Source organism: Rosa chinensis, chromosome 5 (genome assembly GCF_002994745.2).
Source record: "Rosa chinensis cultivar Old Blush chromosome 5, RchiOBHm-V2, whole genome shotgun sequence".
NCBI classification, from domain to species: Eukaryota; Viridiplantae; Streptophyta; class Magnoliopsida; order Rosales; family Rosaceae; genus Rosa; species Rosa chinensis.
This window is the reverse complement of record NC_037092.1, coordinates 22,394,352-22,422,189: the sequence shown is the minus strand read 5'-3', so window position 1 is coordinate 22,422,189 and position 27,838 is coordinate 22,394,352. Positions and strand designations below refer to the sequence as shown.

The window sequence follows — 27,838 nt, the reverse complement described above, 5'->3', positions numbered from 1 at the left end:
TAATAGGCCATAGCATCATCTGGAAAACGATCGCGAGGTGTGGGACCCAGACTCGCTTGACTATCACCGCCACCAAAGCCCATCAGTCGGCTTCTCTCCTCTCTGGTCTGACGTCTACATCGAATACTCATGTTAGTCCGCCAATTGAATGCGGCTTTCTCAGTGATTTCATCTGCCTGATCGATAACGAATGGTTTCTTGGATGCCATTTATAGGTCGCAAGGATTACTTCTCCATTACACCTCGATTTATAGCTCAAATATTTTGGAGATTAATTTATTAGTTGGGCCAGTGAGTGGCCCTGGTTGATAATTAATGAACCATTATTCCATCTTGAGAATCGCATCTAAGGCGACAGTGAAAATACTTCTCCATTACACCTCGATTTATAGCTCAGATATTTTGGAGATTAATTATTAGTTGGGCCAGTGAGTGGCCCTGGTTGATAATTAATGAATCATTATTCCATCTTAAGGATCGCATCTAAGGCGACAGTGAAGATATTCCACCTTTTCTTACCACCGCAGGGCCAGCATAGTGGCCTGATGTTTTTTTTAATTAAAACATGATTAAAACCGATGCGGTTTTAGATGCTAAAGTTGCAGCAAGTATGGTGGTTTCACTTGGTCACACGTCATGATGTCGATAGCCATGATCCAATCATCCTCTTCGGCATAAGACTCGCTAAGGATTAAATGACAGCAAACAGTTTGTTATTTTGCATCTTATGTCGCCAAGTACTATAGGCCTTGATCAAGCCAGGAAAGCGGCTCCAACCCCTACATTCGAGAAAATCAATAGAGAGCCAGCGAACAAGGCATATACTTGTTGCTATACACATGGCGAAGCAACCACCAAGGAAGAGAAGGATCCTCATTCGCGATCAAAAGCAGTCTCCTTCGCATGAGGGGCACGCTAAAGTTCTGATCTCCTACAAGATGTCTAACTTTCATCAATTCACTGCATACCAGACATTAGATCCATGTGGGGGCAATAAAGTTGGCAAAGGAAGCGTCAGTTCATGACAAAGGCAATTCAGTAGTGGCATTCAAGCTTTATGGCCTATTTAGAGGCCTACATGAAAACAGTCAAGCCAATACAAGTGGCGTTGGAGCAACAACATTATAAGAGTAGTGCTAATTCAAGACCTCTTCAATCAAGACGAAGACCTTTGACTTCGAGGTCTGGGGGGCAATGTTTGGACCCAAAATGAGCATTTTGGCCTGACAAGGCACGTCTTGGAGAAATTGAGCCAATGTCAGTGGCTCAAGCTATATATTGTTGACAAGTTCGAAATATATATTTAGAGGCTAAATAAAGCCTACTGTGGAAGCATGGAAATGGAAAGTCAACTTTAGCACATTTTCCTACGGCTAGGAGAAACCGAGCTAAACAGAAGGAGCGGCCGCCTGACCAAATGAACTCTAAATGGGCTGAAACTCTGCAGATCCATTCTAGACATCCTAAGAAACATTTCTTATGAAGAGTGCAAGATCCAGATAGAAGTGGAAGGCCTTCAAAAGATCAGTCCAATGTTCTGCAGAAGCAAAATTGGAAAACTGGACCTGTAAGGGGTCCAACAGCATTTCCGGCCCAAGCACTATACTAAAAGCTCTGAAATTTTACCAGTATGATCTACACTCATAGTGGAACATTTGTTATGAAGACGTCACGGCCAAAATATGAGTTCCTAATGGAGATATACATGATGGAATAAAGGAGCCGAAAGTGCTTCCTTATCTCCCAAATTCAACATTCCTTATCTCCTTATCTCCGAAATTCATCATTTCTATCTCCATTAATGCTCCATCTTCACCTCCCTTATCTCCAATTAGTGCTCCACTTTCATTTGTTTAATGCCAAAGTAGTTGGCATGGTAGCCTATAAATAGAGGTTACAAATTCATCACAAAACACACATTCACAACAACAACATCTCTAAGATGATCTAAGTTCTCTCTAGAGCAACCTCTCTAAGAGCAACTCCTCTCCTTCTCTTTCTCTTACTGGTGATCACACTCCTAGTCCTAGTCTTCCCAGAAGCCGACTTTCAGTGCCACCAAATCCTCTGTCAACTTACTTCAGTCCTAGTCTCCTCGGGAGCCGACGGTTGTGCCGCGACCACAACGGTTACAGAACCAGCCAAGCAAGGGTAACGCCCTAGCAACCCAGCCAAGCTAAAGTCACGCTTTAGCAAGTTCTCCTCACTTCCTAGTGGTTCTCGCTCTGCTCGATCTACAACATCGAGTATCGATTGTGATTTTCAAGAAGCTCAGCAAAAGTCCTCGCCACGAGGCACAAAGAATCCCACGACGAGGTTGGTGCTCTCCTCGTCCACAATTGCTTGAAAGAAGTCAGGTCAAGGGACACCCCCGACGACCGCACCCGAACGGTGCTGGCACGCCCGCGCAGAAAAGAGACTGTTGACCAGCTGCAACAAAACTGGAGCCAAACAGAGTTTCCTCAAGCTTTAGCCTTGAAGGCTATATACGGTGCCACCTTAACATAACCAAAGTTAGTGACTTGATAATTTGTAATCCTAGTTAGGTTATTTTTGTAACCATATTTAGTTAACTCAAGTTACTTTTTGTTAACCATAGTTACTTCTCAATTGTATATATAGGAGTAATGTTTTAAGTTGAGGGACGCGGTCCCTTCACGTCCATACTTTTCTTTGTAGCTAGTTGCTCTTTTTCTTTCTTTGTCCAAACTCTTGTAAAAGTTTCCGCTATATCAATAAAATTTCCCTTGAATTTTCCTATTTGTGTTACTGATATTAGAGCTAGACCTAAACAAAATCTAGTTTGTATATAGCCTTCAAGACTCAAGCTTGAGGAAGCTCAATCAACAAGGTTTCATCCTTGTACATATCCATCTAGTAAGTGTTCTTACGATGTAAATTACATCTCAATTGTTATCTTATTATCATATATCTTTGTTCATCTATGAGAGCTTAAATTTTGTTATAAGAAGATTTGACATACATATTTCATAGTAAAACCCATACTCTCTCGAAGCTCATATCTTTACATAGCCATTTAAATCAAGTTGTTAGGCTTTTGGGAATTGGTTTTAAGTATCAGAGAGAACCGGATTTAGGTACCATCTATAAAATATTAATGGAAAAACTTTTTGTAACATAACCTTTAGAATGTTTATATGATGAACAAAATTATGATCATACTTTACATATTCCTAAAAATTATAATAAAGCTATTTCTGTTCTTAGTAGTACTGTGAATTTTATCTGTAATATGTTATGTATGCTATTAAAAAATTAAAAAACACATAATGAAAATGTTGAACAACAACTTTCTAATCTTAGTCCTATAACAAGCAAGATTGAACAAAAAATTCAATCTTAGGCTCAAATTGTAGACATAGATCTCAAAACATAAACTAAAGAACAGATACAAGAATAAACTAAAACAGCTAATATTATTATCTTATAACAAGATGAGATGAATTACCCTGGAGATAACCAAATCCCCAGATTGTTCTGTGGAACAGAAGATATAATGGTTATTCAAAACAAATAACCAAATCAAGATGAATATAATAATATAGTGTGTGCGTGTGTGTGTGTGTGTAAAATCTTGAAGGATATATATATATATATATATATATATATATATATATATAGGGCCCTTTTATTGAGGGATCCCTTTTTTTGGTCTTTTTTAGGGATAGGGCATTAGACCAAATTTTCAATCATATTTTGGCATCTCAACCGTCCAGTTTTTAGGTCCTAATGTGTAGATCATCTCTGCAAATTTTCAGCCAAATTGATTATCGTTAAGGTATTCAAAACTGCAATTTACAATTATATGTATGAACGGTTCAGGTTGAATAGATTTGGTTCGTCCATTGATTTAATCTAGCTTGATACCTTAACGATCACCGATTTGACTGAAAATTTGCAGAGGTAATTTACACATTAGGACCTAAAAACTGAACGGTTGAGATTGCAAAATGTAATCGAAAAGTTTGTCTAATGCCTCTATTCCTATAAAAGAAAAAAAAACTCCCTTAGTGGAAGGGCCCTACACACACCTTCTAGCAAGGGATCCCTTTTTTTAGTCTTTTCAAGGGATAGGTCATTAGACTAACTTTTCGATCATATTTTTGCATTTCAACCGTTCAGTTTTTAGGTCCTAATGTGTGGATAACTTCTGAAAATTTTCAACCAAATTGATTATCGTTAATGCATTCAAAATGGAGATTTAAAATTGTAAGTGTGAACGGTTTAGGTTTGACAGATTTGGTTCGTTCATTAATTTAATCTAGTTTGATACCTTAATGATCACCAATTTTACTGAAAATTTGCAGAAATGATCTACAGATTTTGACCTAAAAACTGCACGGTTGAGATGCCGAAATGTGATCGAAAAGGGCCCTACCCCTAGAAAAGACCAAAAAATGAATCTCATAGTGGAACGCCCCTATATATATATATATATTTTCAATTTCTCAAGTTGTTGGAGACAGTTACGGCGGCGGCTAGGAAGGATCGGGTTTCGAAGTGGAGGGCATCTTGGTTAAGGCGGAGGTGGAATAGCTGGGTGGAAAGTGAAAGTGATGGTAAAGAAGAGATGGTTTTCCTTCTTCTCCATTTTTTGGTAGTGTGAAGAGAGAGAGAGAGTTTGAGGAAGAAGAAGTGTTTGTTCGCAGATGGTTCAAGACAGAGAGAGGAAGTGAGCAGTTTTTTGTTATGTACGTGGGTTGGCCACGTTAACATGATACGGTTTGAGAATTGAGATAAAAGTACATGAACAATTTAAAGTGATTTTGGTGTTTGAATATATTACTCAATCAAATTATTAATGATTTTAGTATATCAATATCATTATCCAACTAAAAAATATCAAGAGTTAGGTGAACAATTTAATCTATTTATATTTATTATAAAAGAAAAACTTAAAAAAATAAAATAAAATAAATAAAATAAAATAAACGCCTAGGACTCTAGGCTTCGGGATACCGCCCGACTAGCGCCTTAGAACCTTGATAAATACATAGAAGTGAGAGAACTGAAGCAACATATATCTGAGAAAACTTCATGCAGCATGCTTACAACTTACAAGTACATACATAGGTGGCATTTTCCTAACATATATATCTCGTTAACGTTTCTGTAAAATGATAGGAGCTCCATATTGTGGTCGAATCATAGGTGCGGAAGGCGCATGAGCATAAGATGGAGAAAGCTTAAAGTCAAAGTGTAGCAAGATCAATGATAAGGCCAACTTCGCTTCCATCATAGCAAAGTTTTGTCCGATGCAAATCCGGGGACCGCCTCCAAAAGGGAAGAATGAGAGTTGGCTCTTTGTTGCCTTGGAAACTCCTTCCGAAAATCTCTCAGGATTGAACTCATTTGCATCATCACCCCACAGTTCCTTGTCACGGTGAATAAGCAGTGTTGGTAAGCCGACTTGGACTCCAGCTGGTAGTGAGAATTTTCCGAGTTGTGTTTTCTTGTGGGTGGTTCGAGAGATCACAACCAAAGCAGGGAACAATCGAAGAACTTCAAGTAAAATCATTGTTACCTAGGGGATCATAGAGTGAAGGTAGGTTATACCATACAAATTCATTCCCCTACCTAAGTAAATTTCATCTAGAGCATACATCAACCATTACCATCAACAAAAAGGTAAGATCATGCATCAATCCCTTTTTGTCTATAAATTGTTCCTTATTTCTTATAGTGGGTATCCCGATCCATTTCATGCAATTATAATTGAAAGATAACTTTGAAGAAGTATATATGTATTGTGTACTTACTACTTTTAGATGAGATAGTCCATCAAAGTCTGGCTTGTTGCTTCCAAAGACTTGCAATACTTCTTGTCTTGCTCGATCTTGCCAATTCTGACTTTGACCAAGTAATATCATTGTCCAAACCAGCAATACTGAAGTAGTCTCTTGCCCAGCAAAGTAAAACAGCTTACATTCCTCAATTACATCTTCAATACTCATCCCAACCTTCCCATCTCCTTGGATGTCCTTGAATTTTGACTCCATAAGTGCACCTAATAAGTCATCTTTAGAGGCTTCACCTGCCCCAATGGCCTTCTCTCTTTTATTTATTATACCCTTAAGTAAACCTTTTACCTCTTTGTCAATTTTCCTCATCCTCTTGTTCATTTTAGTTGGTAGAAACCTAGACATAAAATAGTACGTTATGATGAGCAAGTAATTAAAGGCATGAAGGAGATTAATAAATTTTCAAGTATCTTCTAATGGAAATTTTGACTTTTACCTCCATCCTGGTATGTAAACACTTTGTAATGCATTTATTACAAGCATTGCTTGCTCTTTGAGGAGTTCAAATATTTTCCTTCCTTCCTGATAGCTACTTCCAAATGCTGTTCGAGAAATCACATCGGCCGTCAGGTGTTGTAGAGATGGCCAAACATCCAACAGATATGACGAGCCCTCTTTGGACGCCAAGCTTTCCCATTCCTTAATCATCTCATCACAACTTTTGTGAAAGGCGGGTAACATTTGCTGTTGCAAACACCACAACGTATAGAACATATTATTAACTCGGAAAGGCATAAACAAGTTGTTACATTCCCAGAAAATGATTCTACACTACCAACCGGCTTAGATAGGTGCAACATGTACCTTGTACATATGTAATTCATGTCTTTTTTTATTATTTAAGTATATTTTAGTTTTTTTTTTTAAATGAAAAATTCAAAAAAATCCAAAATCATGTCTTATTTTTCCTTTGTTTGTTTTTTCTACATATAGCTCTCAATGAGGTTGATATAATTATTTCCACCAAAACAATGAAAAATTAGGCCAATTAAAGTATAATTATCTGTAATACCTTTAGTTTCTCTACATGGAATGATGGGTTGATGATCCTCCTGTGTTTAGCCCATTTTTCACCTTCATAGCTTGCAACACCCGTTGCTAGCAACTTGAAAAGTGGGTTTGAAACTGGCTTAGGAAAATCATCAAGTTTTGTGAAGACATCTTTCATATCTTCAGGATTCATAATGTTCACCCTTGGTACGGGGCCCATCCAAACAAAAGAGTTCTTACCTATTGAAGATAGAATTTGGATGGATCAATATATGTCCTAATAGTTATGGATCGATCGCACCTAGATTAACAAAACCCTGTATAACATCTCAAATATGCACAAACTACTCATGTACTTCTGCCTGTGACTATGAACATTTGAGGTTAGGTCTAATTAGTATACAACTCGCTCGTCTTCTTTATGGCAAGCACGGATATGGTACTGAATATCGGTAACTGTATTAAACACATATATCATCATATATTCATATATAAAAAAAGGTGATTTGGCATACCATAAGTTTTTACGGTTTGATCGAGAAAAGGGATGAGTCGAGGTGCTATGTCATGGGAGGTGGAGAGGTTCATGGGTTTGGATTTCGCATGTTTGAGCAGGATAGAGTTCTCCTTCAAGTCTCCATAAAAGAACCTGTAGGAATTGCCTTGAAGGCCTTGCTCCCTCAAACATCTTTCTAGCTTCTTCGGCTTCAGCCAAACCCAATCCAGTACACTCCATGCCCATCTTACTATTATGCTAATAAACACAAGGCTCAGCGCTACCCAACTAGGCAATGTTACTTCCATAATTGACGCTTGTATATCTAAGCTAGCTAAGCTATGAAACGAGGTTGAGAGAGAGAGAGAGAGAGAGAGAGAGAGAGAGAGTTTGGAAGGGAGAAAATGCCTTGCTCCTTACTCTTTCTCCATCGATATCTATCTAGCTGGATCGTTTTTTCGATGATAGCATAAAGACTTCCTTGTCCTCAAGTCTTGACCATCTCCTCGGCCGTCTGTATCCACAAAACATCTATTGCTTTTGTGATCCACTAGTGACATATGGGATGACGCTTTTACATAAGCATCCAACAAGATTGTTTCTTCACTTAGAAAAATTCCCAAAAAAAATCATTTATGAACAAACAAACACAAGCAAACAATTTCGGCCCAGTTGACCCAGTTTAAGAGAAAATGCCTTGGAATAAATTATCCCTTATTATTGTCCATATTTTCCTAGAAAGTGTGATAATAAATAATACTAATTTAATTAATGTTCAAGTATATCTAAATTGTGTGTTTGGTAAAAGAAATAGAGTTCAAAACGTTGAAAGAGAGAAAAACAGATCCGGTTAGTGCGATCTCTCCCGGCCGGACGCCGCCGGCACCCCTGCCAGTACGCTCCGGTCCGAGAGAGGATGTCGATCTGGGTTTGCAGTGCGTTTCCTTGGCAGCAACGTGGTTGTTATCGGTTGGAGTCAAATGGGTTGTTCTTGGGGTGGGCAAATCGATTCCAATCTGTCCTTCTTAGATCATGGTGGAGGGTCAGTGAGATACAGAACTGGAGCGAGGCTTGCCGGCAGCGAAATCTAGCGTCACTGCTGCTGTGGCGATCGGAGCAGCGGTGGAGAACTTGGCTGTTGATTGGGTTCTGGGGTGGTCTGCGTTGGGTGGCGATGTTGCCTTTAGCGCGGCGGCGTTGTGAACCACGGAGGTGGCCTATTGCTGGGTTTTGGCATTGGTGGAGCTTCTCTGATGGGTTGTGTTGGATGGTGAAGATTGAAGGAATCGGGTCGCGTTGTGGTCACTATTTTGTGAGTGGCTTGTCAAACCTTCCGTGGAATTGATGTTTGGAAGGCGGTGGCTACTACTTGAAGTGTTAACTAAGCGATTCCGGTTTGGCCTCGTGACGGCAAGTTGTTGGCGGTGGTGCGTCTTCCACTGGGGGGCCCATCTTCATTTCGAGTTGTTGCAGAACGGATGTATGGAATTGTGCTCCAGAAGGCTGGGATTGGGCTCCCTTTGCCTGTTTCACTGCGTTTTTATGCTTTGGTTGCTGCATACTCTTTTGTTGGTGTTGTTTTTAGTTGCTTTTGTTTGTTAGTTGTCGAATAAGTCTATACTCTATGGAGTTATGGTTGTCGTCATGGATTCCGGTGATCGGATCGATTTGGGTTACTGGCTCATTGTCATCAGGATCCAGTCCTACCCAGTCTGTGTGCTGGGTTTTCATTATCAGCCTGTGTTGAGGAGAAAGGGAGATTCTGGGATAGCCCGCCCAATAGTATTCTATTGGTTTGTTCCTATTCTAGTAATTGCTACTTTTTTTGGTCCAATTTGCGCGAGCAGCGGCTCAATTCGATCTTGGTTGTTGAATCCATTGACGCGACATTCTCTCTTTGTTGGAGTGAGGAGTGTGGTGTTAGTCTTTAGTTGTTTGTTCTTTGGTGTAAACCCTGGTGGGTGCTGTGATTCGGTGTAATTACAGTTTGAATGAATGAAGTTATTACATTAATCCAAAAAAAAAAAAAATTTGTGTGTTTGGTCCAAACTTTAGTTACTTGTCTGAGTTGTAATAGGAATAATCTTAGAGATATTCTCGGAGATATCTTCATAGATATCCATTCATTGTACGATTATGTTTCCATATATAACTCTGATTCTATGCTTGTAATCCTCTATATAAAAATGCCTATATATAGGGATTACAAAGTACATGTTCTAATGATACAAGAAAAACTATTCCGAATAGGACTGGGAATTCTATAACCTTCTCTCCTATTACAATCATAGAACTAATCCTAGTTTGATAAGGCACACAAAAGTCAATTTCCATCAACACTCCCCCTTGTGCCGCTCAAACTTGGTGGTGACGCTCTGTTGCCTCGTTAAAAACCTTGCTCGAATAAAAAATCATGTGGGACAAAAACAAGCTCGAGGAGGAGAAAAAGAGTACAACACGTCCTTACTCTTCGAGATCAAACATGTAGACATCATACCTCCCCCTGATTACTACAATTATGGGAGTTCGGATAACTTTCTTAATCTGATACTCTTCACATGTTTCTTGAAGGTGGATTTAGGTAACGACTTAGTGAATAAGTCCGCTACATTATCCTCTGATCGGATTTGATTCACTTCAATCTTCAGAAGCGATTGTTGTTGCTGATTAAAAAAGAATTTAGGCCATATATGCTTGGTGTTGTCGCCCTTGATGAATCCTAACTTCATTTGCTCAATACAAGTTGCATTATCCTCATAAATGCATGTAGGTTCATCCGTGGTAGACTTCATACCACAAGTTCCTCGAATATGTCTAATTACCGACCTTAGCCATATGCATTCAAGCACGGCCTCATGTAGAGCAATGATCTCTGCATGATTCGAGGAAGTAGCAACAAGGGTCTGTTTTGCAGACTTCCAAGATATCACAGTGCTTCATATGGTAAAAATAACCCGTTTGGGAGCGACCTTAGTGAGGGTTAGAGAGGTACCCTACATCAGCGAAACGCATCAAAACATCACTATCATTTTGATGGAGGGGAGGAGGAGAACCCCGGCCACCGTTGGAAGCGCTGGCAACATGGCCAGCGGCCGAACCTTAGACGGTGGCGACTTGCCTTCTGGGGTCCGATCCCAATTTTCCGTCATTCCTCTTCTTTTTGTAGGGATAAAATAAGCTCATATCAATCGTACCTTTTAAGTATCAAAAGATTGTCTTTACACCAATCCAATGGAGGCGTGTTAGCGCAAAACTATGTCGAACTAACAAGTTCACTGCGAATGAGATGTCCAGTCTTGTGCATTGAGCTAAATACAATGATGCGCCTATTGCACTTAGATAGGGCACTTCGGCCTCTAATAACTCTTCGTCCTCATTCTTTGGACGAAACGGATCTTTTCCGGGCTCAAGAGTAAGGCCAATCATGGAAGTACTCACAGGCTTTGCTTTATTTTCATTAAAGCGCCTTAGAATTTTCTGAGTATATGCAGACTGATGGATCAAAATCCCATCACTATGGTGCTCGAGTTCTAAACCGAGATAAAACTGTGTTTTCCCAAGATCTTTCATCTCAAATTCGGATTTCAAGTACTTAGCAGTTTTTTTTAACTCATCTAGAGTCCCAATTAGGTTCATATCATCGACATAAACTGCTATAATTGCAAATCCGAAACTTGTACGTTCTTTTAATAAACATGGATACGCAAATTTCATTGTTAATATATCCCTTCCCAATCAAGTAGTCACTTAGACGGTTATACCACATCTGCCCGGATTGTTTTAATCCATATAGTGAGCGTTTTAATCTTATTGAAAATGCGCTCCGTGGTTTAGAGCCACTTGATTTGGGTAATTGAAGTCCATCTGGAACCTTCATATATATATATATATATATATATATATATATCTGAATCTAGATCCTCATAGAGATATGCTATAACCACATCCATAAGTTGCATGTCAAGTTTTTAGGAAACTACCAAACTGACAAGGTAACGGAACGTTATGACGTCCATTACGGGAGAATATGTCTCCTCGTAGTCGATTCCAGGGCGTTGCGAGAAACCTCGCCCCACAAGGTAAGCTTTATATTTAACCACCTCATTTTTCTCATTATGCTTTGTAACAAAGATCCATTTATGGCCAACAGGCTTTACATATGGGGGTGTCTGCATTATAGGCCCAAATACATGTCTCTTTGCTAGTGAATCTAATTCAGCCTGGATCACATCTTTTCATTTAGGCCAATCCGCTCTTCGTTGACATTCTTCGACAGAGCGAGGTTTGATATCATCATATTCTATAATTCATTTTGCAACATGATATGCAAAAAGGCATCATCAATAGCAATATAATTTTCATCCATAATCTCATGTACACTAGTGTAATTCGTGGAGATCTCTCTATTCTCTAGAATTGGTTCTGACATTGGGGTGTCTCCCAATGATGTCTCTTGGACATAACCATAATCCGGAATATTCTCATGAGATGGATTATTCACATCGATGATTAATGGATTATTTAGTGTCAAACTCACTTTCTTTCTTGGGCTAGAATCCATCGAACTTTTGGGCCTCCCACACTTCCTGCTAGAGCCATGGGACTAGCCACAATGTCACCATAGGGTGGGATGTTGGCGCCATGCTCAGGTTCCCTTGAGATGGCGTCATGTCCTCTAATTTTAGGGACATCAATCCTGGCAGGTATGTGTGTTCTCGTCACTTTAGCGATATCAGAAAACAAATCAGGCATCGATTCTGCTACTTTCTGAAGATCGAGAATTCGAATTCTCTACAATTCAATTTCGGACTGTGCGGTTCAGGGATCAAGATGAGATAAGGTTGGGACAGACCACGACAATTCCTGTCGTTTATGTTGAACATTTAGTTCTTATCTCCCCTTATGATGGGAAGATTGTCTCATCAAAGTGACAATCTGCAAATCTAGCGGTAAAGAGATCACATGTCAAGGGTTCTAAGTAGAGGGTAATAGTTGGAGAACCATATCCAACATAAATGCCTAATTGTCTCTGAATACCCATTTTGGTGCTCTGTGGTGGCGCAATTGGCACATCAATTGCACACCCAAATATGGGTAAATGTGAGACATCAGGCTTATACCCAGCCACCATCTGGGACGTAGAAAATGGTTGAGTGACAGTGGGCCTCAGACGAATAAGCATAGCTACATGCAATATTGCATAGCCCCAAGCAGAAATAGGGAGACTAGTGCGCATTACCAATGCTCTAGCAACCATTTGCAGTTGTTTAATGGCTGCTTCTACGAGACCATTTTGGGTGTGAACATGAGAAACTGGTTATTCAACTTTAATCTCAATGGACATGCAATAATCATCAAAAGTTTTTTATGTAAACTCCCCAATATTGTCTAGTCTTATAGACTTAATAGGATGATCAAGGTGGTGGGCCCTTAACTTAATAATTTGAGCTAGGAGTTTAGCAAATACAGCCTTCCTTGTGGACAAAAGCATAACATGTGACCAGCATGTCAATGCATCAACCAACATTATAAAGTATCTAAATGGTCCGCAAGATAGTTGAATAGGTCCACAAATATCACCTTGGATTCGTTGCAAGAATAGTATCTTTTATTTAGTGTTCTTTGCATAGGATGGTCTCGATCCTAATTTTCCTAAAGAGCAGGCTTTGCATAATGAATGATGGGCTTTAGAAACAACCAATGAGATTTTGGTTGAGCCATGAAGTCACAATTGACTTTAGAGTTAGAATTTGGAGTTAAGGGAGCATAGGTGGCATCAAGGCCACTCTTGGGCCGCAAGGGGACCACAGCGCCGGCCTATGATGGCCGATCATGCAAAGGGACAGCGTCACAGGTGCTCCTTCATGGTCCAAAACCCAATTTTTACTTCTTTTCGTTCTAAAGAATGGATGTCCGTGTGAAGTCTTAATATACAGATCATCATATCACGACTTGGATGTCCCAAACTGTCATACCAAAGCCTATATGTGTCAAAATCCCATAAATCATCTCTCATAACATGATTGGATTCAATGATTCAAATAGTGGTTGCATACAAGTGATACAATCCACTGATCAACACATAAGTTTCTCTAAGACTCTTTTATGTCTGTAGTCATTAGAGGTGATGCAAAGGAACTCTTATCCATTCTCACAATGTGGTTGGCTCTTATATCTTTGAAGCTCAATAGGGTTCTTCTAGCCCTAGGAGCATATAGAGCTTCGGTGACATTAATATTTGTGTCATTTGGCAACATAAATTGGGCTGGTCCTCTACCATGAATCAATTGAGATGATCCAACCATTGTAGTCACTAAAGATCGAGTAGGCGTCATCCATAGGAACAATTGACTATTTCGAAGTATGGTATGTGTAGTTGCACTATCCATGAGGCATTCTAGCTCGCTGGGAAACATACTGAAAAATAATAAAGTTCAAAATTAAAATATGTCCAAGAAATTGAATAAAATAAATAGAGACTTTATTAATAATAGCTGATAATTACATCAAAGTTTCTTGACCAAAATCTAATCCAAAATCAAAATCAAAATTTAGACAAATTGTAGTCACTCAATCCGTTTGGTAACTCCAATTTGGTTGTGACCAGGTAAGGTAAGGCGAGATTTTGGTGGAGCAATACTCACTTTTAAACCCGTTCTCTCAGTTCAAACCTTCCCTAGACATCACAATTACTCTTGGATGAGCCTAGTGAGAAAGAGTTAATACAAAAAGTCATTTTATTGATTAAGGCATAATTTCCATTACATAATTCTTGGGAAAAAAAAAAAAAAAAAGGACTACACTAATCAAAATTTGCGGAATCCTTGTGGACTACTTTGTCAGATTTGAAGTCCGCTATGGTGAGATTAACGTTGGCATCATCACCATCATCTTCTTCTTCTTTGGTAAAGTATGCCTCTTGCTCTCTTGCTTCTCTATATGCTTTATAATGTGCAGCCAATTTGTTGCTTGCATTGCATTGTTTGAACCAATGTTCAATAGATCCACATCTACGGCATGCATCATTGTGATTTCGTCCCTTGAATTGAGATGCTTCTTGCGCACGAGGACGGGATTGGCGTCCATGTTAGATGATGGCGCCACCTCTATGGTCGGCGGCTTTGTGTCCTTCTCTCCCACGTTGGCTTTTATTGCCACGTGTTCCCGCTCCATTTTGGCGGTTACCTTCCTTTGTAGGGCGGTTATATGGACCAAAACGTCCGTTGAACACTCTTAGTACCGATAGGCCTTGAATTATAGTTTTTCACGAGGATGTTATCATGTTTCTCAACTTCAGACATGACATTAATTAGTTGATAAAACCTCATGATCCGTCCAACATTGTACTCTCCTCTGTATTGCTTTGGTACCAAAATTGCTGAGACGGGGAAGGTGGAGAGAGTTTATCTGAATTAGCTCTTGCTCTGTGACGGGCTGTCCATAGAACCCCAACATGGTTTTGAGGCATAGAGCTTCTGAATTATATTCAGCGACGGACTTGAAGTTGTCAAATCGTAGATTGCTCCATTGAACCTTCAAGTCAGGGAGGAGGGAATCCTGGACATTACCAAAGCGCTCTTCTAGCGCAACTCAAAAGTCTCTAGCATCCTTGATCACCAGGTATTCCAATCGGAGTGATTTGTCTATGTGGCGTCTCATCAAGATGAGGGCGGTGGCATTATTCTAGTTGTACTCTCAAATATGAGCTCAGGGTTTGGTGCCTGAATTAAGGGTAGGATCCCTTTTGAAGTGAGATGGTTCTCAATATCCGTGACTCAACTGTGGTATTCTGAGCCAATTGATTCAAGCATAGGAAAGTCGAGCTTTGGTTTCAACATCCTGAAAGCAAGAAGAAGAAGTAGATTAGTTTCGAATTCAAAGCTTCAACGACAACTAATAAATAATAATATTTCCGAGCTATGCTACCAAGAAATTGATTTCCAAGAATTTTGGATTAGACAGAGACAATGATGTTTATATGTTCATAAATCGATGCTTACAGACGCTCTTAGGCCGAAGTCTTATGAATGCTCTTAGTTCGTTTATAGCCTGAATCCCCACGATTCCGCTTTTCAAATAATCGAACCCACGTTATAAGAAAGGTGGGATGTAGAAGAAGGGAGGTTGTAGGTCCCCAAGAAAAGAAAAGAAATTTAAATTGTGGAAAGCAGGAACTTTAATTTAAATACTTACTTGTTATTTCGTAGCTTGAAAACTTGAGTTCTTGAATTCTTGAAGTTGGAAGACGACGTAGGTCGAGTTGATGTGGATGGAGGGTCTTGGGGAGCACATGAGTGTGTGGTAGATAAGGATGAGGCCGAGAGAAGTTCAAGGTGGAGTAGGGGAGGTGTGCAGCAAGTCGTGGCCGGGTTGCGTCCAAGGTGAGGTGCGGCCAAGAGTATGGCTGAGCTAGTCAGGTAGCAGGGATGGTTGAGATAACTGCAGGGCAGGCGGGCTAGCAAGGGGCTAGGTGCTTGGCGAGGGTTTTTCTCTCAGGGTTAGGGCTCGTGTTGATAACATGTTTAAGAATAAGAGAATTCAAGAGAGATTGATGAGAGAATTGTGTGTTTCATTATTGAGAATAGGAGCCCTATATATAGGATTACAAAGTACATGTTCTATTGATACAAAGAAAACTTATCTGAATAGGACTAGGAATTCTAGAATCTTCTATGCTATTACAATCACAAAAGTCAATTTCCTTGAACAGACACAACACTTTCTCTGCCAAATTTCGATTCCCTTAAACACGTTATCAGCATGAAGCCCTAACCCTAAAACCCTAAAATTGTAACCTTCAAACCCTAACAACCACCACCGCACACATCGAAGCCCTCGATCCCAGAAGCCCAGAACCGGCAGCGAAACTACCAGAACCTGCCGGAATCCCCCCGAACAGGCCGTCGGAAGTTCGTGAACCGGCCCCATTATCCTCGCCAAGTTAGCGGCTCAGGATGACCAGTCCTAGGATTCCACTTTCCTTAAAACTCTCACTTAACGTCATCACTTCCACCCTTTTTTACTTACCACTATTAGTGACCCGAGTCACAAGAAAACATGGAAATTAGTTGTAACAACCAAGAACTTATCTTCTCCACCCTCCATAGTTGAAAGCTACGAGAATAGGGACAAATTGGATACCAGAGAGTGATCTGTACACTACGCCATCATAAGGTGTCCAAATAGAGGAATTTCCAATTCCAGATTTCTTTGTGAATTGCAAAGTATTGTTCCAAAATGATGCTTGCAAGACCAACTACGTCACATGACACATCACCCAAAATTCAATTCAAAGTCAAAACCACTATTACTATTAGTCCCACTTCAACAACAATCCAGATTCCAAAACAATTATAGTAGCCAAAGACAGCCCAAAGCTACACAGACACTCAATCACGAAATCGAATTCCGGTCTCGCTCCCTAAACCCTACCCCAACAATCTTGTTGGCATCCAGGAAAAGATATCCACAACATTCTCTCGAATCTCATTTCATAGCACAACACAAACCTGTAGAGTAGTCGTACTCTACCATCACCAGGAAAAAAGTGCAAGACATGTAAACAATCTAATAAGTAGTGAAATCCCTATGAGGTCGGAGTACAAGAGGCATAACACCTAAAGAAAAACCAACTAGAGATGTAGCTTACACACTTGATTAGTACATCAGCACCAAAGAGTAAACGATGGGGAACCGCTGCAGTCGGGCCATCACTCGGGAGGTACTAAGTAACATTAAGCATACAAGGTAACAGGATAGAAACAAGTCTACAGAATCTAACAACCTAATGCTCTGATACCAAGTTGATAGGACCCGCCCCGGATTTCACCCTGAAATCTGAAGTGGCCCTGCAGGGCCCACCTTGGAAGAAATTCTACAAAAAATTTGGCGGAACTTCCCCTAAAAGTGGACTACCCAAAACCTGTAGAAACACATTCACACTTCTAAGCAATCCATCATTTTCTCCTGGAGCCACCTTGCTCCCCAAATCACAACATCTTCCAATTCACAATACACAAATCTCAACTTAATAATATTGATCCCACAGGTTATCAGAGCAATTCTAAAACAAAAGATATAATAGAAATAAAAGTAAAGAGGGTGAAGGATCGATAGATCCTACAATGCGGAAGCAGTGACAACTATGCCTCAACTCCATGTACACCCAACCTCAACTAGCCTAGCCTGCAAACTGGACATTTGAAACCAAAAAGGGCCCAGGGGAAAGTATTGAAAAACACGTTAGTGTGAATGAACAAAAATAAATAATCAAGATAATTTAAAAGAAGCAAAAACTTGAATACTTTCCCACGTATTTAAACTTATAAAATCTCGATGCATGCAACGTTTATAAAAACAAATTTCTTTAAATTCTAAATCTCGTGAAAACATACCAGCCCCGTTGGTTAAGAGAAAATCGGACTAGCCCCACTAGTCAAGTAATAATAGGATATGAGGAAGAAGAAATCACCGTACGGGTAAAGGAGCCCCTTAGGCTCTACCTACCCTCGACTGCCACTCACACATAGATTATGTGAGGAGGAGAATTAATAACCTCGACTACCACTCACTTGAGGAGGAGAATAAATCACCTCAACTGCCACTCACAAACACAAATTAAGTGAGAAGGAGACTCTAACAGAAAGACCCGAGTATGGTGAGGAAAAAAATTCAAAATCAATAATTCCATAAGGCTTCCCCACATTTCTCATGAGAAAATAAATATATGGGTTAATTACAGTTTACCCCCCTAAGGTTTGTGGGTGTCATCATTTCACCCCTCTACTTTTAATTTTGACTTTTTATCCCCTAAACTTTCTAATTTCAATCAGCCGTGTCCAATTTCTCCTATTCCGTCCAAATTGGACGTTAAATCTGACCCTTGAGGGCTAAAATGGCAATTTCAACATAAAAAAATAATAAAAAATTAAATTAAATTTAAAAAAAAAAATTCTGTTTTTTTTTTTTTTTGTCTTTAACCTATACACCACAAGTTATAATAGGTTTATAAAAACAAAAAAAATACTCCAGGTGGTTGAAAGTCGCTCGTTGGTCTACGATATTTGTGATATATCTTCGATAAAGTGAAAATTTTAGGATATATCTCTAATAAAGTGAAGAAATATCTGTAAAAAATAATTTTACACTTTATCTGTAAATAAATATCTGTAAAAAATGATTTTACATAGATGTTTCTTCACTTTATTGGGGATGTACAAATATTTCTTCACTTTATTGGGGATATATCCTAAAATTCTTCAATTTATTGGAGATATATCACAAATATGTAGACCAAAAATGATTTCACACAGATATTTTTTCACTTTATTGGGGATATACAAATATTTATTTATAGATAAAGTGTAAAATTATTTTTTACAAATATTTCTTCACTTTATTGGGGATATATTCTAAAATTATTCACTTTATCGGAGATATATCACAAATATCGTAGACCAGCGAGTGGCTTTCAACCACCTAGAGTATTTTTTTGTTTTTATAAACCCATTATAACTTGTGATGTATAGGTTGAAGACAAAAAAAAAAAAAACAAAAAAAAATACTCTTTATAAAAAACAATAATAAAATAATAATAATAATATTTTTTATGTTGAAATGACCATTTTAGCCCTCAAGGGTCAAACTTAACGTCCAATTTAGACGGAATATGAGAAATTGGACACGGCTTATTGAAATTGGAAAGTTTAGGGGGTAAAAAGTCAAAATTAAAAGTCGAGGGGGTGAAATGATAACACCCCCAAACCTCAGGAGGTAAACTGTAATTAACCCTAAATATATTCCAGTGACGTGACCCCGCACGCCAAAATATTCTCGAGAACATAATCAAATAGGCGAGAAATAATAAATATAACAATCCTTCCAAAAACCTCAAGTCCGATAACATGGCAAAAATCTCAAAATCGACTAATAGAATATAATGCTAAATTCCAGAAATCATTTTCGGAAAATAATTCTTCGAGAATCACATAAATCATGATATGTTTTCAATTGAAATATCAGAGATAAACTATCGAAGGCTCAAAGTCCTTTTCCAAAACATAATTGAAATAAATCATAATTAATCTCCGAAAATTTAATCATATTCCCAAAAAAATAAATCATAACTCCAAATCCAAGCATAATAAAATTCGTATTCAAAATTCATAAGGAAAAACAACGCCAAAATCATAATTCTAAGTAAAATCTTATGCTCGAAAAAGTAAAAAGATAACAAATTATTATTTCGGAAAAACAAATAAATGCATGCATCATTCTTTGAAAATAAAAGTCCACTCACAGTATTATTGAGGCGATCACGCATACGAGTTCGTTCATAGAGCAATAGCTCGGTACGTCGCCCTGTACCCATTTATATTCCGTGAATAACTATTCAACAATTAAATACGATTCCCAAAATCAAATCCTCATAAATCATCTCTCCACTTCTTCTCAGATTCAACCCACTTTTTACCACTAATGCCAATTCGTTCATTTAAAGGTTCCAAGGCAGAACTGAGAGATATCCGACGGTCGGATTCTCGTGAGTCGATAATTGAATTCTAAATTCCGGAAATTGATAATCAATACAAAACTTCTCCAATTTTCAACCAAATTCACATCTACAAGTTCTACAACAATTATAGGATTTTAATGGGCTAAAACAGGAATTAAAAACCTGCCCTACGCTCCTCCAAGAGCCATCTACAGTGGCAGCGCGTGGGCCCCACGCGCCACCAGCCACCACCTCTAATGGCCACCAAATTTTGGCAACACCACCTACTCAACAAACCCAACATTTTTCCAAACCACAACAAGTTCCAATTTTACCTTGAAGGCCTCCAATTTGGCCGGTGAACACAAGCCCAGAAATTTCAAAACCCTAGTTTCAAAATTTCTTTGATTCTCACTCCACACTGCAAATCGAGGCAAGAGGCTCGGGGAAAAACGATCCATGGCTCAAGGTGCTCCGATTAGACCCAGTTTCATCTCCGGAGATGGCCGGAATCTAGAGATACCGATGTTGACTCAAAACTACTACAGTAAGGTTCTTGAGCCTGGTTCTTCTTTTTCCGGCTAAGACTCAGCGAGCTACCACCGCAGGTGAGTCCAGGAAGAGAAGAGGAAGAGAATGATGGCCGTAACTCATCCCAGGTGGCCGGACTTGGGATAAAGCCGGAATTGCAGATGAAAGAGAGAGAGAGAGCTCGGGAATGAAGAGAGAGAGAGCTACCGAGTGGGTAGGTTTCCGGAAATGGAAACCTACCACAGTAACTTTCCATATAGAAACTTACCATGAACAGTAACTTTGCATATTTCATCCATAACTTTTGCATACGAACTTTGATTTTTACGTACCACATATGCACGGACTCGGTTTAACGTCCTCTACGGCTTTCCAGAAAGAAAAAAAAAATTCCTCAAATTTTGACCCGAACAAAAAGTCAACATTTAGGGCCACTAAAAGTATGGAAACAAAGTAAAAAGTGAAAGTAATTGCTGTTTACCGTCCAAATGACTAATAAACCGGTAAATTGAGATACGGGACGTAACAAGGTGAGAAGGGAGAGAAGTCCCCAAATTCGGCCAAAAGGCCTAGGGTGAAGAAAAATGAGTATTAAGCTTGTGCAGTGTGTGTGCAAAGGTGTTTAAATACCCCATTGGTTCTAGGATCAAGATTGGACTTGTACTCTAGATCAAATGGCTCAAAAACAAGTAGAAAATGGATAAAATGAAAAGACTAAAAAAAACAACCTAATAAAAATGTAGAGAATTAGAAGATTAGAAAATATTTTGGAAAATAAAAAGAAAACTGGAGGGTAAAAGTGTAAGTGGGTGTGTGACTAGTGTGAACACAAATAAATATCTCAATCCACATGTGTGATATGTGTGAGGTGTGGTCCACTAATTATTATTGTCATTACATCAATATTATTGTCATTACATCAATTTTGAATTTGAAATTTGAATACAAAAATGTAATACAAATGGGCTTGAGTCTCAGACTTCTTGCTATTGGGCCAAGTTGACTTGGTTGACCAAATGGTCAACCAGTTCATCCGTTGGAGTTGACTTTTTGCTCGAATTCGCTACTTTTTTCGTCTTTTTCCTCTCTTGACCATAATTTCCTATAAATGAAAAAAAAACAAAGTAATACTATGAAATAATGCTTGGGTATTCGCTAATTTTAAGGTAATTAGGGCTACAAACACATGTAAATCACATGTGAATCATCTGCTAACAAAAACAAGGCTCAGCACTACCCAACTGGCCACTCCTACTTCCATATTTGACTGTCTAGCTAGCAAAGCTATGTGAGAAAGATAGATAGAGAAATAGATACAGAGGTTCTGGACTGTATAGTAGTATAGTACTGAAATCGAATAGCTAATTGACCTTTTCGAAAGGAGGAAAATGCCTTCCTCCTTACTCTATCTCCATCTCTAATTATCGCAACCAGAATAGAATTATGGATAATAGACAATCCATTCTTTTTCATTTTGTTTGATAAAATCAATGGATAAGTTTAAAAAGTTCGAAATTACTTAAATATTCAATTTTATAATTGTTGTTTCATATTTAGTCTGTTGAGTATAAGAATCTGGAACATCAAGATGAGGTCTCCCTTTCAAACTTATCAAACTTATCTACTTCCTTTTACGATTATAAGCACACAATCAAAACAAGGCCCTTCTAGTGAGAGATCCTTTTTTTTGGCTATTTTAAGGGATCGCTCATTAGATCTACTTTTCGATCACATATTCATATCTTAACCGTTCAGTTTTTAAGTATATATGAGTAGATCATCTCTGTAGATTTCAGCTAAATTGATAATCATTAAGGCATTCATAACTGCAATTTATAATTATGAACACGAACGGTTCAGGTTGGACAGATTCAGTTTGTCCATTGATTTAATATAGTTTGATACCTTAACGATCATCAATTTGGCTGAAAATTTGTAGAAATGATCTATATATTATGACCTAAAAACTGAACGATAGAGATGCTGAAATACGATAAAAAAGTGGGTCCCATAAGAAATCCTTTAAAATGGCCAAAAAATGAATCCCTTAGTTGAAGGGCCCTCCACAATCAAAATGACTTGAATAGACCTCATCTATTTTCATATTTTATATTTGGCATTGAATAATATAAATTGAAACGCAGCAAAAGCCCAAAGAGCATCATACCAGTGATACCACTATTTGCCCAATGATCCGCAACTATGAAATTACTGCCATGACTCGAGGATGCTATAGCTAAGTGCAGCATTTCTAACGAGGAGATCGGATATTGGGATCCACAGTAAATAGAAGTGATCCACCATGAGTATGATTGTGCCTATTCGACTTAATTTTTCACCTTTACCAAATACCACAAAAGTAAAATATATAAAAGTTGTATGAATTAATTATAAAATATCCCCCCTCCTCCGAATTATACGGCTATTTTCATGTTCATACCCAACTATCAAATTTTTACCATTGCATGCCCTAAGTTTCATTTCGTTAGCATTTTGATGTGACAAAAATGCCCTTAAATGTTAACTGTGTTAGTGGTCAAGGTATCAAAATGTTAACGGGATGAAATTTAACGTATACAAATGCAAAAAATTGATGGTTGTTGGGTATGAAAGTGAAAATAGCTTCATATTTCGGAAAATATTTTGTAATTATTTCATATATAAAAGTGAGAAAATTGAAGCAACATATTTCTAAGAAAACTTCATGCAGCATGCTTATAACTTACAAGTACAGACTTAAGTGCCATTTCGTAACATATCTCATTAACGTCTGTGTAAAATGATCAGAGCTCCATACTGTGGTCGAATCATAGGTGCGGAAGGAGCATGAGCATAAGATGGAGAAAGCTCAAAGTCAAAGTGTAGCAAAATCAATGATAAGGCCATCTTCGCTTCCATCATAGCAAAGTTTTGTCCAATGCAAATCCGGGGACCGCCTCCAAAAGGGAAGAATGAGAGTTGGCTCTTTGTTGCCTTGGAAACTCCTTCTGAAAACCTCTCAGGATTGAACTCGTTTGCATCATCACCCCCACAGTTCCTTGTCACGGTGAATGAGCAGTGTTGGTAAGCCGACTTGGACTCCAGCTGGTATTGAGAATTTCCCGAGTTGTGTTTTCTTATGAGTGGTTCGAGAGATCACAACCAATGCTGGGTACAATCGAAGAACTTCAAGTAAAATCATTGTTACCTAGGGATCATACAGTGAAGGTTAAGTTATATCATACAGATTCATTCCCTTGCCCAAGTAAATTTCATATAGAGCATACATCAACTATTACAATCAACAAAAATGTAAGATCATCAATCCCTTTTCGTCGAGAAAATTTTCTTTATTTCTTGTAGTGGGTATTTCATGCAATTATAATTTAAAGATAACTTTGAAGTAGAAGTATATATGAATTGTATACTTACTACTTTTAGGTGAGATAGTACATCAAAGTCTGGCTTGTTGCTCCCAAAGACTTGCAAAACCTCTTGTCTTGCTCGATCTTGCCAATTCTGACTTTGACCAAGTAATATCATTGTCCAAACCAGAAATACTGAAGTAGTCTCTTGCCCAGCAAAGTAAAACAGCTTACATTCCTCAATTACATCTTCAACTCATCCCAACCTTCCCATCACCCTGGATGTCCTTGAATTTTGACTCCATAAGTGCACCTAATAAGTCATCTTTAGAGGCTTCTCCTGCCCCAATGGCCTTCTCTCTTTTATTTATTATACTCTTGAGTAAACCTTTTACCTCTTTGTCAATTTTCTTCATCCTCTTGTTCACCTTAGTTGGTAGAAACCTAGAAATAAAATAGTTATGATGAGAAAGTAATTAAAGGCATGAAGGAGATGAATAAATTTTCAAGTATCTTCTAAGGGAAGTTTTGACTTTTACCTCCATCCTGGTATGTAAACACTTTGTAATGCATTTATTACAAGCGTTGCTTGCTCTTTAAGGAGTTCAAATATTTTCCTTCCTTCCTGATAACTACTTCCAAATGATGTTCGAGAAATCACATCAGCCATCAAGTGTTGTAGAGATGGCCAAACATCCAATAGACATGGTGAGCCCTCTTTGGACGCCAAGCTCTCCCATTCCTTAATCATCTCATCACAACTTTTGTGAAAGGCGGGGTAACATTTGCTGTTGCAAACACCACAACATACTAACAGAACATATTATTAACTTGGAAAGGCATGCATAAAGAAGTTGTTACATTCCCAGAAAATGATTCTTCACTACCTACCGGCTTAGATAGGTGCAACATGTACCTTACACATGAAATTCATGTCTTATTTTTCCTTCATTTGTTTTCTTTACATGTAGCTCTTAATGAGGTTGATATAATTATTTCCACCAAAACAAATGAAAAATAGGACAATTGAAGTATAACTATCTGTAATACCTTTAATTTCTCTACATGGAATGATGGGTTGACAATCCTCCTGTGTTTAGCCCATTTTTCACCTTCATAGCTTGCAAGACCCGTTACTAGCAACTTGGAAAGTGGGTTTAATACTGGCCTACGAAAATCATGCATCAAGTCTTGTGAAGACATCTTTCATATCTTCAGGATTCATAATATTCACCCTTGGTACGGGGCCATTCCAAAAAAAAGAGTTCTTACCTATATATTGAAGATTGATTTAGTTGGGTCAATATATTTTCTAATAGTTATGGACTGATCGCACCTAGATAAACAAACCCTGTAAAACATCTGCAAACATGCACAAACTCGCAAACCACGTTCAATTACGTAGTACTACTCATGCATCCCGACTTTTTAGAGGCCTCGGCAAATATTCATATGAAAAATTTTTTCTAAAATAAATTAAATATAAAAACACTAACAGCAATTAAAAACAAAAAATCTATATTGTACTCTTAAATAGTTAAATTAGAAATGCCATTAGTAGCAATGAAAAAAAAATGAAAGGTGTTTAATACTAGAAGAAACCAAAAACAAAAAGGGCAATGATATGGGGCCTCAATGAGGCCTAAGATTTGTGGCCTCAAATCCTAGGTGTCATGCCATGTAAGTAAATACAAATTTTATTCTCAATTCCACATAATATATCTTGTCACATCATACTATTGCAACACCAACTTTACCCTTTTACATTTCCTTTTAGATGTTAGGGATGAATCAATAACATTAATGAATTTAATTAGGTGATGAAAAAAATATCAGCTATTAATTATGTATTAATTTAAGAGATATGTCTATAGATTCTTTGACCAATATTTTTCTTCATTTAGTTAAATTTTTTCCTTTAATTTTTCTTTCCTTCCAAATGGTATTAATATATTGAATTATGTGCCAAGAAATAGACGTTTAACTTTTCTTTCTAAATATTGATTAATTTCATCCATAAAAAAATAGCATTAATAAATTGAATTTGAAAAATACTTATGTCTAAATTAAGTGGTAAGAAAAAAATTCCCACATTAGCAGCTATGAATTAATATCTACAATCTAGATATAAGGGAAAAACAAACAAAAAATAATGAATTCAAATCTAACGTTTAAACCCTACATACATAAAGAGAAAACAATGAACAAAAGAATATATACAATCATATGAATATGTATTTTTCATATTATATTTCTAAAATTTGCAGGAACCCAACAAAGGTTGAACTCATATACATGTGTTATGCAAATCTATTAATCGAACATATGTGCAAATCTATTGACTGAATTACATGAATTTTTTTGTACTCTCGATTGATGTTATTTAAATCTAAACATGAGTGTAATGAAACAAAAAAAAAATGAAAGAAAGCCAAATTTTTTTTTCTTTAGAAAAAATCCAAAATAATTTAGAGTCATTAGATTTTGGAAGGATAAGATTGTCTTTTTCTCAAGAATTACATAGCATGATTTGACAAATAGTTGATGTGTGTGGATGACATGACATGACACCTAAGATTGAGGCCACAAATCTTAGGCCTCATTGAGGCCACAAATCATTTTCCAAACAAAAAAACAAAAAGGGGGAATATAATATGAAACTTACTGGCCTCGAACCTGGGTGCAGTTAGAAGGCCACACTAGAGACTTAACACTATGCTAAAGTAGCATCATGGATATATATAAACATTCGTTGGACTACAAATATATATACGAAGAAAAAATTGTCGGAGGCCCGCAGAAGACCAGTGGCCTGAGGCGGCAGCCCTCAAAGCCGGCTCTGTATAACTCATGTACTTCTGCCTGTGACTAAGAACATTTGAGCTCAGGTCAAAGTTTACAACTCGCTCGTCTTCTATATGGCAAGCATGCATATGGTATTGAATATAGTAAACTGTATTAAACACATATATCATCATATATTCATATATAAAAGGTGATTTGGCATACCATAAGTTTTTACGGTTTGATCGAGAAAAGGGATGAGTCGTGGGTGCTATGCATGTCATGGGAGGTGGAGAGGTTCATGGGTTTGGATTTTGCATGTTTGAGCAGGATAGAGTTCTCCTTCAAGTCTCCATAAAAGAACCTGTAGAAATTGCCCTGAAGGCCTTGCTCCCTCAAACATCTTTCTAGCTTCTTCGGCTTCAGCCAAACCTAATCCAGCACACTCCATGCCCATCTTACTATTATGCTAATAAACACAAGGCTCAGCGCTCCCCAACTAGGCAATGTTACTTCCATAATTGACGCTTGTATATCTAAGCTAGCTAAGCTATGAAACAAGGTTGAGAAAGAGAGAGAGAGAGAGAGTTTGGAAGGGAGAAAATGCCTTGCTCCTTACCCTGTCTCCATCGATATCTATCTAGCTGTCTTTTTTTATGATAGACTTCCATGAGTGTTGACTTATCTCCTCGGCCCTATGTATCCACAGAATATCTAATGCTTTCGTGTCCTTTAATGCATAGCCATTAATCTGTACCACACTCCACAGTGTAAAACTGTGATCCACTACTACAGTTGAAACTAATGACAAATGGGATGACGCTTTTACATAAGCAGCAACAAGCCAACAAGCATTCTTCAAATAAGCATAGAATGTATATGACACAGTGCTCACTTAGAATCCCCCCTCCCCATTGATTTATAAACAAATAAACAAAAACTTAGGTTTGCCCATTTGACCCTGTTTATGAGAAAATGCCTCGGAATAAATTATGTCTTATTATTGTCCATATTTTTCGTAGAAAATGCGAATGTTAAGTAAATCAACGTATTTTTCAAAATAATTTCTATACTTCATCTCGTTAGAGTATTATTCACCTATTATATATAACTTTTACATTTCTTTTTTATATCTTACATATATTATGAAATAAATATAAAAATAAATTAATATTTTAAAATTAAAATAATAATTTAATTAAAAATATATTATTGAATTTTTTAGCAAACTATTACATGAAATTTACAAATAATACACTTAATATTTTTTTAGTATTATACATGTCTCGTTTTTTTACTAACAGAGTTATTACCCATGTATTTTTATGAGAAATTTCCCACTCGTGAGTCGCAACCATGAAACTTAACCACCTTTGGA

General features: G+C 37.8%; 1 protein-coding gene and 1 pseudogene across 3 annotated transcripts; both read right to left on the bottom strand.

Annotated features, from left to right (window-relative positions):
• Positions 1-4,963: 4,963 nt before the first annotated feature.
• On the bottom strand, positions 4,964-26,712 carry LOC112203515 (cytochrome P450 CYP72A219). Of its 3 annotated transcripts, none has more exons than XM_040507006.1 (5): positions 26,686-26,712; positions 6,835-7,052; positions 6,259-6,506; positions 5,781-6,159; positions 4,964-5,545 (listed from the first exon to the last, which is right to left on the bottom strand). In XM_040507006.1, exons 2-5 carry the CDS (start codon positions 7,030-7,032, stop codon positions 5,123-5,125), a joined length of 1,248 nt encoding a protein of 415 aa, XP_040362940.1. In that variant the 5' UTR covers positions 7,033-7,052; positions 26,686-26,712; the 3' UTR covers positions 4,964-5,122. The 3 variants fall into 3 exon arrangements, with proteins under 3 accessions (XP_040362940.1, XP_024200243.1, XP_024200244.1); XM_024344475.2 differs by lacking the exon at positions 26,686-26,712 and adding an exon at positions 7,328-7,738; XM_024344476.2 differs by lacking the exons at positions 6,835-7,052; positions 26,686-26,712 and adding an exon at positions 7,328-7,466.
• On the bottom strand, positions 22,990-27,101 carry LOC112203516 (annotated as a pseudogene).
• Positions 27,102-27,838: the final 737 nt, after the last annotated feature.